Source organism: Phalacrocorax carbo, chromosome 1 (genome assembly GCF_963921805.1).
Source record: "Phalacrocorax carbo chromosome 1, bPhaCar2.1, whole genome shotgun sequence".
Lineage (NCBI taxonomy): Eukaryota > Metazoa > Chordata > Aves > Suliformes > Phalacrocoracidae > Phalacrocorax > Phalacrocorax carbo.
In genome coordinates, this window is record NC_087513.1 from 35,568,048 (window position 1) to 35,583,903 (window position 15,856).

General features: G+C 38.1%; 1 protein-coding gene across 3 annotated transcripts in view; it reads right to left on the minus strand.

Annotated features, from left to right (window-relative positions):
• The window catches only part of LRIG3 (leucine rich repeats and immunoglobulin like domains 3), a 44,989-nt gene that overhangs the window by 26,708 nt on the left and 2,425 nt on the right, over positions 1–15,856 (minus strand). For all 3 annotated transcript variants that reach the window (XM_064448482.1, XM_064448472.1, XM_064448463.1), the window contains exons 2-3: positions 10,509–10,580; positions 10,143–10,217 (exon numbers count right to left, since the gene is read on the minus strand). In XM_064448482.1, the coding sequence (XP_064304552.1) occupies positions 10,143–10,217; positions 10,509–10,580 (147 nt within the window). The remainder of the gene's footprint in view (positions 1–10,142; positions 10,218–10,508; positions 10,581–15,856) is intronic.

Below are 15,856 nucleotides of genomic sequence, written 5' to 3' on the forward strand. Positions count from 1 at the left end.
TTAAATCATAGTAGAGTCTCTTGCTAGAGACTAAGAGGATATATAAAGAGGAAAAAACACTCTGTAAGGGCTAGATGTATCTTTCTGAGCAGTGCTGAAGCTCTGGGGCTCGTACACATTTAGTTTGACCATCTTCTATTTACATGGCTTCCAAATTAGAGCTGGCTTGGAGGCAGCCATGTCAGACCACAGGCAAAGCAGACATGATTGTCCACATCTAATCACGTACTGGGTGGTCTCCATTACATGCCACTAGAGCTCACAGCCTCCTTTTTCACATTTCCTCAAATCTTTGTGGTTGCTTCACCCATTCTTCCCTCTACTCACCCACTGAATTAATTCGATTCCTGGCATATCATCTATTGTTTCTTGCACTTCCCCTCCTGCCCTCCCAGGTCTTTTGGATTTTTGGAGCTCTTGTAAGAAACAATGATGTCGAGATACTGAGTGGAAGAAAATGTAAGAAAAGAGAAAAAAAAATTGATAATAAAGATGAAAGATCAATACTGTAATAGACTTCCTCAGAAAGTGCTGGAAGACTCATGTTTTGTGGCTTTTAGGATAAGGCTGGACAACTTGGAAGAAGCACATACCAGAAGAAAGTCTCAGTAACTCCTACAAGAAAAAGAGAAAAAAGATCTCTTTCTTCAATTTCTACTCATTTGACCAATAAAATTAGCCAGACTGTAATGAACAATTACATCATTTAAAATACTGTAATTACTGTTTCAAGCTGAACACTACGCTTACAAAAATCCCCTGATGTGAATGGGGCTACGTGCTCTTCTCGCCATTAGACACCCAACTGCAGTGAATTAAGAACCTCCATTTTTAAAAAAAAAATCTCTGCAACTGTTAGATACAGAAATACTTCAAGTGAAACTGTTTTTCTCCAAGACGAAGATGCCAGAAATAGAGCCAGCATTCTGGCTCACTTCCAGTCCTACTGGTAGGTCTATGAGCCTGATGCCTCCTTCACACACAGGCTCCTCACGTTCCTTGTGGCAAGCAGTTGTTCTTTCTTTTGCAGGCCTCCTTCACTCCATGATCCATGTCTGTCATTGCTCTTTCAAACCAGATGTCAGCAAATCTTTACTCTTGTGCTTTTTGTGGTATACAGCATAAAGGAGAAAATGAAAACTTAGAATTCTGTTGGCTACTGATACCCCGTCCAGAACTTGAGACTAAAGGTTTATTGATTCTTAAACCAAATATAAACTGGGAAAAGGGGAAGAGAAAGATGCAGGATGAAACAACTCTGGGATCAGAGGTGTTTTCGTCATCAAAGAGAAGACAGAGGCAAATCCAAACTTCCAAACACCTGATACTTCCATAGCAATTCTTTTCTGATTCCAGTCATAGTACCAATATCTAATTAAACAAACATCCCTTCCAAACTCTCCTCTTGATACTCTAGAGTCTGTTTCCCATTACGCTTTCTGGTCTTTCCAAAATAATCACAAGTTACTTAGCACATTATAGCCAACTGAATGTCTAAGTCCATTATTTTAAAGAAGGTAAACAAAAGCAATGCAAGCATAGCTATTTCAGCACAAGCTGACAACAGGAATAATAACCCATTGCAGACTTGGTACACTCTGTTAGTTAATGCTAAAATCTTCAACAGTAAGTATGACCTAGATTAAACCCAGCATAATGCCCTGAAATATTATAAATCATATTTCTAATCTGTGTATGCACTCTAGTGAAAACACCTATCCTCTATTGTTACAGAGCCAACCCTCCTTTTTGGAGGGTGCAGGCACTCCACACTGCACACCCTTCTAGACCTACTCCTAATCTCCACTGTTAGTACAAGCTGAGGGATGATCTCGTGTCCGCTTCTACTTCACTCAAGGCACTGAGTCATTACATTTCACTGCGCTATTGCAAAAGCCACCTATTGCTTCTCTAAGATATAACCCAAGTACTTATGCCTGATCTCTTAACTTCATTCTGCCTTCCCTCATTCTCTGCACTGTGTGCTCTACAAACTGGCGCTTCCTCCTTGGTAAAATTTCCTACCATTCTTTTATTTTGTCACACAGGAACAGTGCTCTCTATTTTTCTGATCCATTATTATTCTCTTTAATTCATCTTTTTCTTTAACACTGTTGATCAGAAAATCATGCCAGTTTTTTTTCCACTGCAAATAGCTCATAAAATTTGCATTCTTTTCCATTCTCATTGCAAAAGCATTCGTCTAGGCTCTCACTACTTTATATTTTTGCTACAACAAACTCTGGGTTTCTACATACTTCTTCCCTTTCCCATCATTCAGCCTAAATTGCTGCCATAAAAATCTAGTTTCCATGTCTGCAAGTCTGACTAAGACAGGTTCCTTTTCAAATTTTTTAATTTACTTCCTCTTAGTCTCCACACCAAATGTCAAAGACTGCAAGAACTAATTCCAGTAACTTTCTTCGCTCTAGCTTTTTGCTCGCAACCTCAGCCCAAGTCACACATGGTTCACCACCACTCTCATTTTTGGGACTTTCTCCAAGTAGCCTTATGCCTGAAGCCCAGTTTGGCATTCCTCTATCCTTTCTTTCAATCCTTCTTCAAAACAAACTCTTCCAGGCAGCATCCAAATCTTAATCCTTCCCATAATAAAGTGGTAGCTGAAGAGATGACAAGGATGTAAAATATTTGACCAACATTTTCTTAATATTGGGAGCCAGACTTCAGTTTAGTACGCTAGCTTTATAAACACACAATACCACTTTCGCTGGCAAGCGTAGAAGGGAAAGGCATCCACTCCTACTGAATGTAAGCTTTCATTTTCAGAAGTTGTGTCTAAACCTCTTTCTTGTGACTGTAGCTTTCTAAGTGCGAACTGAGACAGCGTTCTCCTGGATTTTGCACACAGCTTCCACTCCCAGCCTACTGTGAGATGACAAAGAGGCAGATCTCTCATACCCACCCCTATTCCAAATAATCTTGCAAACAAGGATTATGAAAAACACTTCCACCTTTACAGAAGGCCCTTTACAGGAGTTGTCCTTATTAAGATACTGACACACGGTGCAAACTATCACTCTTATTTCTACATTGCCAACTGGGGCAAACATATAATCTATTTTGCATGTTTCCTTCAAAAAAATTGAATTTTACTTCTCTGAATGACTATTTGAAGCATGGTCCAGGATGCCCATTATTGCAAAACATATTTAAATACACTTTTCCACATTTTAAACAGAAATGGACACACAATACTAAAATACTCTTCCAAATAGTGTAAGGGATTAATCACTTTTCTTCAGCAACTACATTTGTGCACAAAGTTAGATAGGTTTTAGGCTGTATGTTGATTAATCAAAGCTAGGATGCAACAGTGAATGCTCAAATTTTGGAAGACTATCTTTTTGGCCACAGAGGCTTTTTTTTTTTTTTTTTTTTTCAACCAAGAATGAAAATCAGTGACCAGAATATGCTCTGTTATCCCCCCCGCGCCGCCCAGTGAAGAAGGTAAGACTATTTTATTCTTCCTGGTAAGGAGAATGGAAGCAAGCACGAAGCTGCATAAGATACAGATGAATTTACTAATCTTTAGTCACAGGCTCAGCATCTTGTTTAGCAAAGATCTATGAGAAGCCACTTCAACTTAAGAGTTAGTTTACTTAGTTTTAAGAGCTATAAAGAAAAATCCTTTTTCAGATTACATGTTTAAATTAGGTAGCATGAACAATCCCATTCACCCTGAAAGTAATGATGCTGACACTGCAGTATCATAAGCTCCACACGCTGAAGGTTTGTATTACATCGAAATTAGCTCTGCACTGCCTGACAGCACAACGCTTTACTAATCTCTCGAAACAACCACATTGTAACCAAGTCTTTCATCAACGGGATTTTATTCATATAGGAGCAAAGCCTGCTGTCCACTGAAGAAATTTTACTGATGACTGAAATCAGGATTAATGAGCAACTAAGCAAGGTAGCAGGAAGGAGCTAATACAGGAGGACACAGCGCTAAACCTGGGCTCTTCTAATAACTTAATTTTAAAATTACAGAGCTTATTTATGAAGCCTAGTACACACTAAAACTTGCAAATCATCTTCTCCAATAAATTCCCCACTGCAGCTCTGTGGGTTGATAAGCAACAAGTAGAACCTCCCACTGAGAACACACACTAGTCTGGACCTGAAAAAAAACTCTTCTGGACAATTCCTGAATTTTTGTTTGTTTTCCGTGACCAAAATAATAAATTTTTTAAACAAATCATTGTTGATGGCTTAGATTTTTTTGTTGTTGTTGTTGCTTTGGTTTGATTTTTATTGTTTCCTTTGATAAGAATGACTTTGCACTTTTTCAGTGCAGCAATTCATGTTTAACTTTGAGTTGCTTCTCAGAAGTGCTCATTGGACACCAAAGGCCTGAGATGAATAATGAAGTAATTGGAGTCATTTCAGAGTGGCTGATCAGAAAGCTACGTTTAAAGCTGGAAAATTTTGCTTACTGTGAGAACTTTCGACCCCTGCAGTCAATTAAGACTGCCTACTTTCCAGGCCTTTTGACCTGTTTTATCTGCTGACCAAACGTTTTTGTTAATATTTTATTCATTTACCTTTTTAAACATCCAGGACACAAGACGTGTCTTCAAAGCCAATGCATTTAAACGTGACATTTACCAACAGAAAGACATTACAAACCAAAGGCTGTAACACCTAACAAACAAGTGGGCACATTTTGAGAAACCTCCTTAATACTGGCAACGTTTTCCATCATCTCAACTCAAAAGTGAATGGCCATGCAATTCCTTGTTTCAACTGCATTAAAGACTTCCTGAGCAGATAGGCTTGGAGGATGCTCTCAGGGTAGCAGAGGAAAACCTGTACCATGTTGCATACTCTGTAAGCCTCTTATGAAAAAGAGGATTTCACATTCTGAAAAAAGTAAAGCGGGAACCTAACACAAAACATATATTAATGTAAAAACTTTAAAAACATGACTGAATTGTGAATCATCCATGCTCCTTTTATTTCCACATCACAAATTTTGTATTTTCCACTGTGGCTTTAGTAAGACTGAATATTTATTTGTGTTCTAGTGTAACATGATTGGTCTTCACAACATCAGCTACAAGGTTATTTCCATCTAAATCACCTACACCATAAGTACTAGTGGTTTTCAATAAAATCCTTTCCATTCAATAAAATGTAAAATCAGAAATTTATTTTTAAAACTCCATCTTTTAAAGCTAGTCTAACATCAGAATTTCATTATATGTACTAGAGACTTTGGCATGTGCAGCTTTTCTAGTCCCTACAGACAGCACGATGATTACTGTATCCTAGATGTGGGTAATAAGAAACCTGTTTTTTAATATTAATTCTAGTTCTACATATACATTTTGATAAGAACAGTAAAACTTAGTTGGAAAGGCAGGATGCTTTCATACTCAAAGTTGTCCTACCTCTCTGAAGTCACTGCTGCCTTCCATTTTCCACAGTACTCAAGGACACAGTGCACTGATTATGTTGGATGGTGTCTACTATTATGAGGTTTTTTTTTTAATTCTGCAAGTAGTGTGGCATGGGTTTCTGATTGAAACTGTGTATCCTTAAACAAAACCGTAAATGATGTTGCAGCATTTGCATATCAGTGTCTTTCTTCCACACAAAGCACTAATCACACTAAAAGTACTTAATATTTCCTGAAGAGTTTTAAAGAAAAACCCCTACACAAATGGTAACTGGTAGTTAAACACCACATAGGACTTCTGCACAAGGGTATTGCACTTATATTACTTGGTTTCAATCTACTTCTGAATTCAACCTAGGTACAAAACTTTACAGCAATGACAGACGTGAAAGACAATGCTACTTTTCTTCTCCTGTACCAACATCATGGATCCCAGCAGATTTTCAGGATATATAGGACAGGACTGGTACACCTTGGATAATGAATGACAATAGAATGGGAACAAACTTCAGAATCTCTACTTGTTCTCTTAGAATGAGGGCATTAGTGCCTATTTCTCTACCTGACACAAAAGTGATCCACCTATCTAGAAACAATGAAAAATAATCTGTTTATTCTCCCGGAACTGCAGAATTTTCCAATATAAAACTACCACAACTGTTTAAAGCAGTTCTACATTAATTTAACCGGTTTTACAAGCACTTCAGGAATGCAAATAAGGAACCATCTAACATATTTTAGTTTTAGGAATAGATAAATACAGTATTACTGTGTATGGTTCCTCTACATTATATATTTGTGGTAATCTGTTGTTAAATCCAGTATTCTCCCCAAAAGCTTATGTTGTAAAGCACTTAGTGTGACCTGGCCTCCTGGCTAGAGCCACTGTGCTGACTGGAGAGCTGGCAAACAGCTGAACTTCTTTCTGCCTTAATAAACTCCTCTCTTCTTGCCTCCTCTCACAGAGGACAGAGAAAAGGGCTGGGTGGCTAAGCAAAAAGAACACCCTGCAATTTCAACTTCAAATAATTTACTTAAACGGTCAAACATGCTGAAAGATGCAATCAGACCTTTGCAAGTAACATCACTGTAAGACAGGCATGGCCAAGTACATTGGCCAGATGTTTCAAAGGGAACCTAATTTTAGACATCTAAAGGTTACTTCAAAATAGATATCTAGATGGGCTTCAGTAGGAAAGCCATCTGAACTATCTTAGGGAAGACAAATCACTTCAGAGAAGCCTTTTCTTCTCCACTCACCCTGAAGTGGATCTACAATTAGTAACTCATACTTATCATGTCAAACTTTCAAGAATTTGCTCTGTCCAGAACATACTGTATCTGTTAGCATCAGGCAAGCCATCACAGCTTCACAGCCTAAGGCCTCCTGACCAGATTTAGCCCAAAGTACCACCCATTTAGTTCACAGCAGTTTCCAGATTCCCAGGAGGCTCAGAAGCTCTCCTATGCCATGGGACAAGACACATACTCATCACACGAATAAAATCATAAGATGTATCTCCAGCCATGTAATGAGAGTGTGCCTGCATGCACTTGTATACTGCTACACACAGACATAAAGTCTTTCCAAGGTGGTGGGGAGGTTTGCCTGCCTGATACTTTTCTCTCCCATGGTGTTCAACTCTCAACCGGCATCCATAAAAACAAAATGTTGGCGTTGTTGTTTCATGTCACAGACAGACTGTGACCAAAAGACTGGGAACATCTACTACTGCTCTGGGTATGTTTACCCTGTGTAATTCAACAGTATGTAAATATCTAATCTAGGTAAATATCAATTACATAGCTAGAAGTGAGGTAGCGCCAGAAATGGAAACTACACTAACATGATAATCCACCTGTGCTTGTTTATACTGCTCAAAGAATTTAGACATACAGTGTTGTATGGAGATACCTGCACTACTGACATACCAGTAGTGTAACTTCCTTTGCAGGGCAAGATAATTCTTGCAAAACAGGTAAAATTCTAAGGCTCCGCAGCCAAGTGACAAGTACTAAGAAGTGAAAAAAATATTACTGCAGGAAGAGAGTTTCTTCAACAATTAAGATTTTGGCAAGAAAGGAGGGCACCACTTCCACAGCATTGCTTGAAGACTCCTTGGAAAAAACAACTGGCTTTCAACAGACAGTAATGAACCAACGTATATGTGTCCCATAAGAAATGTAATCAAATCAAGTTTTAGAAGACTAGCACCCTCTTTTCTGGTATTATTTGGAAGTCAGAACAAAGACTCAAAGAAACAGTGGTTTGTTTTGGAAAGGCTCCACTCGCTCCTTTCATATAAAAGTTTAAAAACCTGAAGAAACTCATCAGATGTTTCAAGTACAGTTTTTCTTTGAAGAGTGGTTCTAGAAATTAGAATATAATTGTTCCATATGTGTTCTCTTTGCATGACTTAACTATCATATTAACTTAGTTTAATTCAACCCCTCCAATTAACAGAAAAAGTTAATATAGTTTTACTTCTTTAAAAGTATCATTAGATGTAATATTTTTCCATCTATGGTATCACTATATTACATACATTTTTATGCCAGACAACTTTGTTTATTCCTTATTTATATGCTTTTCTGTAAAATGAGATTTAACATCTGTACATAAATAACTTCCAACCTGCAAAATGTTTTAGAGAGAAACCTTTGCAAAAGAAATGAGATGCTTTATTTTTTGAACAATGCAATGCCACCCACTAATTTTATGTACATTCTACGTACAATTCTATGTACATCCATTTTGATATGGAACAAACAATTGTCTTAACTATTACACACTGACATAAGTTAATGTAAAAATGTTTAAATTATTTAATGAATTATTTCTACCATGTTAATCTCAAGGAATCTCTGCTGTGGTCATAGAATAGGTATTAAATCTAAGCTGGAGCACACTTATATTCAGTAATCTCCCAACACCACACAGAAGTAATGGAAATTAGAACAAGAACAAGCTAACACCCAACCAGACCAACTTTAACTGCATTGGTAGTATGATAACAGCTTTTAGAAACACTTTTTTTTTTTCTTTTAAGTGTCATAGATATAGTGCAGAGCACTGATCTAACAAAGGTTTTTCCATGTTTGACCACCTGAGTAAATTAATCAAGTCAGCAACATAAGGATATGGAACAACCAATCCAGCAGTGACTGATTTTCATGTATTCTCTCAAAGGAATACAAAATCTTTGCACAGCTGCAGAAGGTTGATTTTAGGTTCATCTAAACCAGTTAAGTTTCCATGAGAAGGACTAGAGGAGATGTTAAGACAAATTTGCAACTTTATATTAATCAGAAGTAAGGTAGGAAGATATAAACCACTTTATTACGTCAATATTTCCAACCTTGTGGTAAAAAAAAAAAAACCTTAGCAAGGTAAAAAAAAAATAAATATATTCTTTAGATCAATTACTCTATTAGATATTTAAACTACAGAATGGTATGCCAGTGTAAAAATAACACCAGTAGAAGATGTGCTTAATTTCAACAGTTATTTGTCAGACACCATCTGCTTTTTCTTTCATTCTTTTCTGATTCTGATCTGTAAGAAACCACATCAGTATCAAATGTCACTTAGTTCTTATTCAAACAGAGCAGTCCAGACACAGCGGCTGCACCGGCCGACTTAGCTGACCTGGGCCTAGAGTAAAAACAAACCCCTATAAATCACCAGATGTAAGCAATTGAATAGTGATCAATTTAATTAACTGAACAGCTTTCCGAAGTTTACTGTATTGTTTTAACCCTTCAGGCTTCTTCAGGAAGAGTAACTTGCAATTTGTATTCAAGGGCAGGATTTGGCCAGAGGGCTACATATTACTAGCTTTAGACACTTTAGATTCCCATTGATAAAACCCAAATCGCCACATGAAAAACATGCCTTTTCTTTTTTCCAATTAATAGTATGATAGTAAGTGGTTTTGTTAGCAGTTCCTTGAATATTTTAGAGAAATTAGACCACGGAAGGGAAGGGAGGGGAAATCAAACTGAAATACTCAGGAATAGAATTTTCTTTAAAGTCAACTGTTTTGGTTATGGGCCCTATTTGTCTTACAATTGCATACCCATGTTACAGATGCCACATCAAGTAACCTAACTAATTTATTTCAAAACAACGAACATAGGCATAATTGCATGTCACAATTACATGTATTAACTGCAGCCGTGAAAAAAAATTATGCCACATATTAAAATGAGCTCCAAAAGACATTTCAAAGATATTGGCAAATAATCTTCTAAACTAGATACTTGTCCTGAAGCTGCATCTCGAGGGGATTTCCCCACGTTGCCCACTGAAATTAATGGAATCCTGCCATGATTTAACACAAGTGGGACTTCAGCCAAGATGCATAATGTAAGAGTATAACTCTTGTTTTAAAGTCTGCATTGTACAAGTTTGTATAACGTTTACTGATGTTTGTTCAGTGCCTAGCACAACAGGGCTGAGGCTTCTGGGCACTACCACAACATAAATTAATTCTAATGCAGCCTTTGTATCTGAGGGAAGCATGAAAACTACAAGGATTAAGTTCAATTATACACATTTTAAACAACCTGCTAAATAATATGACATAATCAACTTCCTAACCACAAGCTGCTCTATTTCCAATTATTTCACTTTAATCTCTCTAACGCACACATATTTCCACGAACCCTGCAGAGTTAGTTCCACTAACTAGGGACAAGAGTAACATCTACTTACAAAGACAGGAGAGTTATATTTGCAGAGACTGGCCCCAGATCTGGAATGATCTCCAGTTCATTGTTGTTCAACTTCCTATTAATATTAGAAAAGGGAGAGTCAGTTTTGATGTTAATCAGATGTATGTACATTGGATTTGCTAAATTGCTTGACAGTGTCACCCAAAAATTTAAAATTAATTCCAGTTTCACTTAATGTAAAACATCAGAACAGCAAACATCTTTGTTGTTCAACAATCATCCCTAGAGAAATAGCTATACAATTAGCATTCACCAACACTGGTTGGTTTTTTGGAATGGGTTGGGTTTTGGTTGTTTGTTGGTTTTGTGTTTGGTTTTGTTTTTTTTTTACAACAAATTAACTTACACTTCACGAAGACTATGTAGGTGATCCAAGAGACTGGTCTTCATTGAAGATAATTTGTTGTGACTTAAGTCCCTATGAGATTACAAAAATAAACAGTGTGTTAGTTTCGCCATGAAATATTGGGTAAAGCAATACAATTTCAATCCAAAATATGCTATCATTTGTTTCCAAGTACATAAATAGGATTTTTTATATATTACTAAAATCAGAATAGAAACTCATTTGAGTACACAAGGTATAAATAAGTGTACCTTGATCACTCTAGCAGTGTCAAAGAAGTTCCTATACTTCTGAACAATTTAGAACTATTCATTGGGGTGCATGTAAGACCCGCGAAAAACATCTTAAGATATTGACTCATATACACAAACAACAACCCCTCTTCCCCATCCCTTCACAACAAAAGATTTGGCTAAAGCAACCTCTTTGCTTTAGCATATAAAGGAAAATTCATAAACCAAGACTCATGGCAGTCTCGTTCCTTGACTCAATCATATTATTTGTATTGTTTTCTCACTTACTTCTCTAAAGCAACACATAGATTGTAAGTACACAATAAGGACTGTCCCTGAATCTCGGTTCTATTTTCATGCTTTCACACAATTCAGGACTCCGTTCCTACATAACCAAAATTGATGGGGATCTTAAACAAGAGATATCAGAAGAAAACAGACAGAGGAAGGCCTAATTCTATTCTGGGTTTTAAGATGTCTGTATACTAGTCCCATTAATACCACACTTAATCGGACTTGAAGAAGTAGCTCGAGCACTTAACATGTGCCACTCTGTACTGAAGATCCCAAATAGATATTGACGAAGTTTATAAGAAATCTTGTTAATGTCTTTGCAGTGTTTGCTACAAAACAAGCCAGGGTACTAAGAATGTAACACATTTTCTTGACCACTGTCAAGAAATTCTTTTCCCCTACAGACACCATGCATCTTTACCATATGTCCTCTAGAACATTGGACAACACCATAAAACAGAGTTCTAAAACTTTTGCTGTAGCCTCAGAAGTACTGGAAACATCACAGAGATAAAAGAAAGGCCACCTAATAGAAGGCAGATAAGTTAACTACAGAAATTCAAACCTGCATGTCTACAGAGTTCTGCACAAGTGGTACAGATTCACAACTGATCTTGTCACTGTGGCTAGCCCGGTTGAACAGCTCCCCCTTCTCAGTCACTCATCCACCACAACATGCACTTTTCCCCTCCCATGCTGCAACCTGTCACCGCCTCACCTGCACCGATTCAGCCACCTGCAAAGCATTCGCTGGACACTGTAACACTGAGTTTATGCAAGCCAGCAAACAAAACACTGCACTGTTTTTAAGGAGTTCTTAAATTCACTCCAGTGAATTTAATGTCTGCAATGCAGACACAAGAAGAATTGCATCAGCACGCTTCAGTAGTGAGCTGCTGTAGCATCAGGTAAAGGCAAAGAAATTTCTCACAACTCATGACACTTTTCCCCATGCTAATTAAGCACTGAAAACTCATCCAACATGCTTGAAGTCCTCATCAAGCCATGCAGTGTATCTCAAGTTGAATCTATGAGGAAACTCATGGATTACTTACTTTTTCTAGAAGACTCAGTACAGTCACCTACACTGTGCATGCCAAACACAGGCCTGACTGCCATGGACACATCTACTCTCTATGTACAGTTTTGGAAGTGAAGAAACCTGATGATCAGCATCTCCTTGCCGCACACAGACCAGAACTGGTTTAAATTAAGCCAGGTTCAGGATCTGGGCTAGATGTTCTGCTCTGTGACTAAGCCCTGAACAACTGCATATCCACAGAACTCTGGTTTCTCTGCACACACCATTGCTGATCCTTGGACGCAGGCGTAATGCCGCAACCCAGCCAAGCACACAGGCTTCTTCAACAGCACGTGGGGATGGTAAAACCACATTTTAGACTCCCCCAACTGTCTGGTACTTCGTGCAGTCAGCACTTGTTCAATGTTGCCAGGATAATTCCATCGTCCCCTCTGTCCTCTCCCGGAGTCAGCAGTTCAAAAAAAGTAATAATAATAAAAATCAAATGTTAAAAATAATCCCAGGCATATATGGGCATTATGAGGGGTACCACCAGTACTCGGTTACGAGGTGTGCTCTGAGGCAGCCACCTGGATCAGGCCCAGAGGGCTGTGGAGCTGTGGCACCAATGCCTGGCTCATGGCCACGGGCAGGGAGGAGATATGCGCTACGTTTCCCAAGCCAGGACTATGCAGGAGTGTGCACAGGGCAGACCCACAGGTGCAAAAGGCATTTTCCAGCACAAAGAAAGGGGTGTAAGGGCTGTGGGAAGCCACCTAGAGAAGGGGAACACTCTCCACCACCTTCAGATGGCCACAGAGGGGATATTTTCCGAGACTTAGCTCTGGACTCAAGCACCAAATATGTATCCGCGCCTTCTTCCAGGTGTCTAAACCCCTACAGATTTTCCTCTTAAATATGGAAAACCAAGACAGTGTTAACATTTGCAAAAAACCCACAAATGTTAGTTTCATCATTATGATTTTGAGTTCTCCTGTAAATGAGGTTAACCACGCTTCAGTTAGAGGGCTGCATCATTCATTGCTTAAAAATCTAGTGCAAACATTCATCTGACCATAGACTGGAGAAAAATCCCTTTGTTTTTAACACCTGAAGACATTAACTGCATAGATTTTAAATTCTCATACTGCATTCTTAAATGTGAAGACTGGAAAGGTATGCTGTTACAAAGACCTAGACGGGAATCTAACTTGGTCCTTTAAAGCAGACAGAGTAGAGACAATTTTTACCCTTAAACTTAATTCAGTGTTTGGCTTTAGTCTGAAGGGATTATAAGAACTATGCAAATAAACAGCCAAAATTCACTTGTGGCTGAATAGCTAAGTTATGGCTGTTAGTGCCTAATATGTTACTGTTCTTCATGCTGCAGACAAGACTTTGGAATCAGTAATTATTTCAACAAAGAGCTTTCAAAGTTAGTGCTAAAAACCTGCATTTCTTCATTTCATCTAAAAACCCTGCAAAAGGTTTATTTAAAACATGTTTGCCTAAAGGACCCACCAGACAGTAACAGACGTGAGCAGATTTGTTCTGCTGGAGTTATAACATGTTAAAAAAAAAAAAATCTGGCAGTCCTTAAACTATAAAAATCCTGCAATTACAACCACTGCTGTGCATGATCACCATACTGGAGCCAGACACTTTCACTCATAGCTCAAGCTCACATCCATCTGGAGTCTATCAAGGCAACCGTGAGTGTAACAACTTACACTAAGTTTCAAACTATTTTTGTTGTGTGTTTGTTTTTTAAAGACACCCTCAGATTTTCCACGGAGCGCCTACTTTAAAAAAATACATACATACAATTCCTGGTTTACTTAGAGCAGGTTTGTCAAACACAAGCTGCAAATTACCCAAAGCAAACCAACAACATCCCCCCCAACCCCCGTCAACACTGGGGGTAGGTGCCTGTTTCACACAGCTGTATACATGCTTGTCTACCAATTGTTGGATAAAACACGAATTATAAATATTTTATTAAACATTATTTCAGTGCTACTGGCATGAGAAGCTTCACCAAAAAGCCTTGCAAGTTACATTTTTAAGTGAAATCAGAGTGGTTGAAAATGAACCAAGAGTTAAAATATTTGTCTTTTACTAATATTCTAAGAGAAGCTAAGGCCTACAGAAGTTTCTGAAACTTATCAGCACTGGATCTGCAGAATTTTTAAAATATAAAGATCCACCATCCCTGTCACAAAGCTACGAGTACATTTCAGTCCAATGCATTCCTCAACATATCTTAAAACAAGGTTTGAAAATGAATCAGTACTTTTCCTTCACAGAAATGGAACTGACAATGTTAAAACACTGAGATTATTACTATGCATTTTCCATTTCTGAACTTTCCTTGTCTGCTAAAACCACATTACAAGTTGGGAGTAAATCTCCTCTGTGATTACTTTTGCTACTAGAATTTCAAAGAGTGAATGCACTCAGAAAGTTCAGAAACCAGATTTATATTAAGAAATTCCTTATAACAATAAAAAGTATATATACCTGTTCTTCACCTCAGATTTCTAATAAAAGTGATTGAGCATTTAAGTAGAATTGCCTCCACTTGAAAGAGCATGCCATAGTTTTTGAGGCCTTTCAAGAACGCGTTTTATGAAAGAAACTATTTTCTATATTCCATTACGTTTGTATGACCATCTTCTGTAATTCACAAGTCTCTGTGTTAGAAAGCTCAAACGTAACTCTGAACATCAATGTTTGTGTGATAAAAAATTGGAAGGAAGGCCAAATGTATAAAGGGAGAGGGCGAGTGTTTCTTCACACATTTTATAAATATAACTTTTAGACTCTAACTTAATTTACAACACTTAGTCACAATTATCATCTTCTTCCTTAGAGAACCCAGAAACCTGAGCCCCGAGTCAAATTTTAAAATGCAAATCCAGCAACAGCTTCTTAATCAGTCCCACTGGGGCTTATAGAGCTGCTAATTCAGCAGAAATCAGGAGAGCTGAAAAACAAAAAGCCAGGCTGTAGCTGTTTTAAGACACTGATCCAAAGTGACTCATAAATCAGCTTGCTATGTTCAAGTTTTAGTCTGGAAAATATTGAAAAACAGCTGTGAAAACCATACAGCCCTTTTTTCTGGCAATTCTGGTAGAGAAGTAGAGGATTTATAAAATGTAAATACTAAAGATGTAATACAAACACAAGTGAAAACCATCTTTCCGACTTTCCCTCCTGCCTCACCAGCAGTTTTAGCATTCCTCGGTAAACCTGGCGAGGGGTATGGCAGTGCCACCGGGAGTTTGCACGCACGGAGGACACCGGCCAATGCTCAACACTCTTCCTCCCTCCCTCCAGCCGCCTCCAGCGCTGCAACACCAGCTCTAACAATGCCATGTTCTTGCAATCTCGGGACACACATCCTGGAAGTAAATCCAAATTTAACTTCAAAACTATTTGTACACAAAACCATTACAAATGTTTATCAGTTCTCAGCAGACTGTCATCTCCCATGAAGGTAGCATCACAGAAGATGACATTTTGGGCTAAAATCACAGTAAAGCTGGCAGTTATACCCTATCTACACCCCATTTAATGATATCATTTCCATACAAAGCAGTGGCCTCACGCTAGCCACTAAAAATGAAATGGGTGCAACTCAGCATTCAGGCTCATTTTCTTATTTCCCTCCTTGTCCGCTCTGAGGTCACAGAGCCTTCCTACATTAGACACACTCATTTTATTTCACCAGGGGATCTGAACACAAGAGGAATGAAATAGTCAAACAGCGCTTCAGAGAGCCAACTTCATCTAACCCG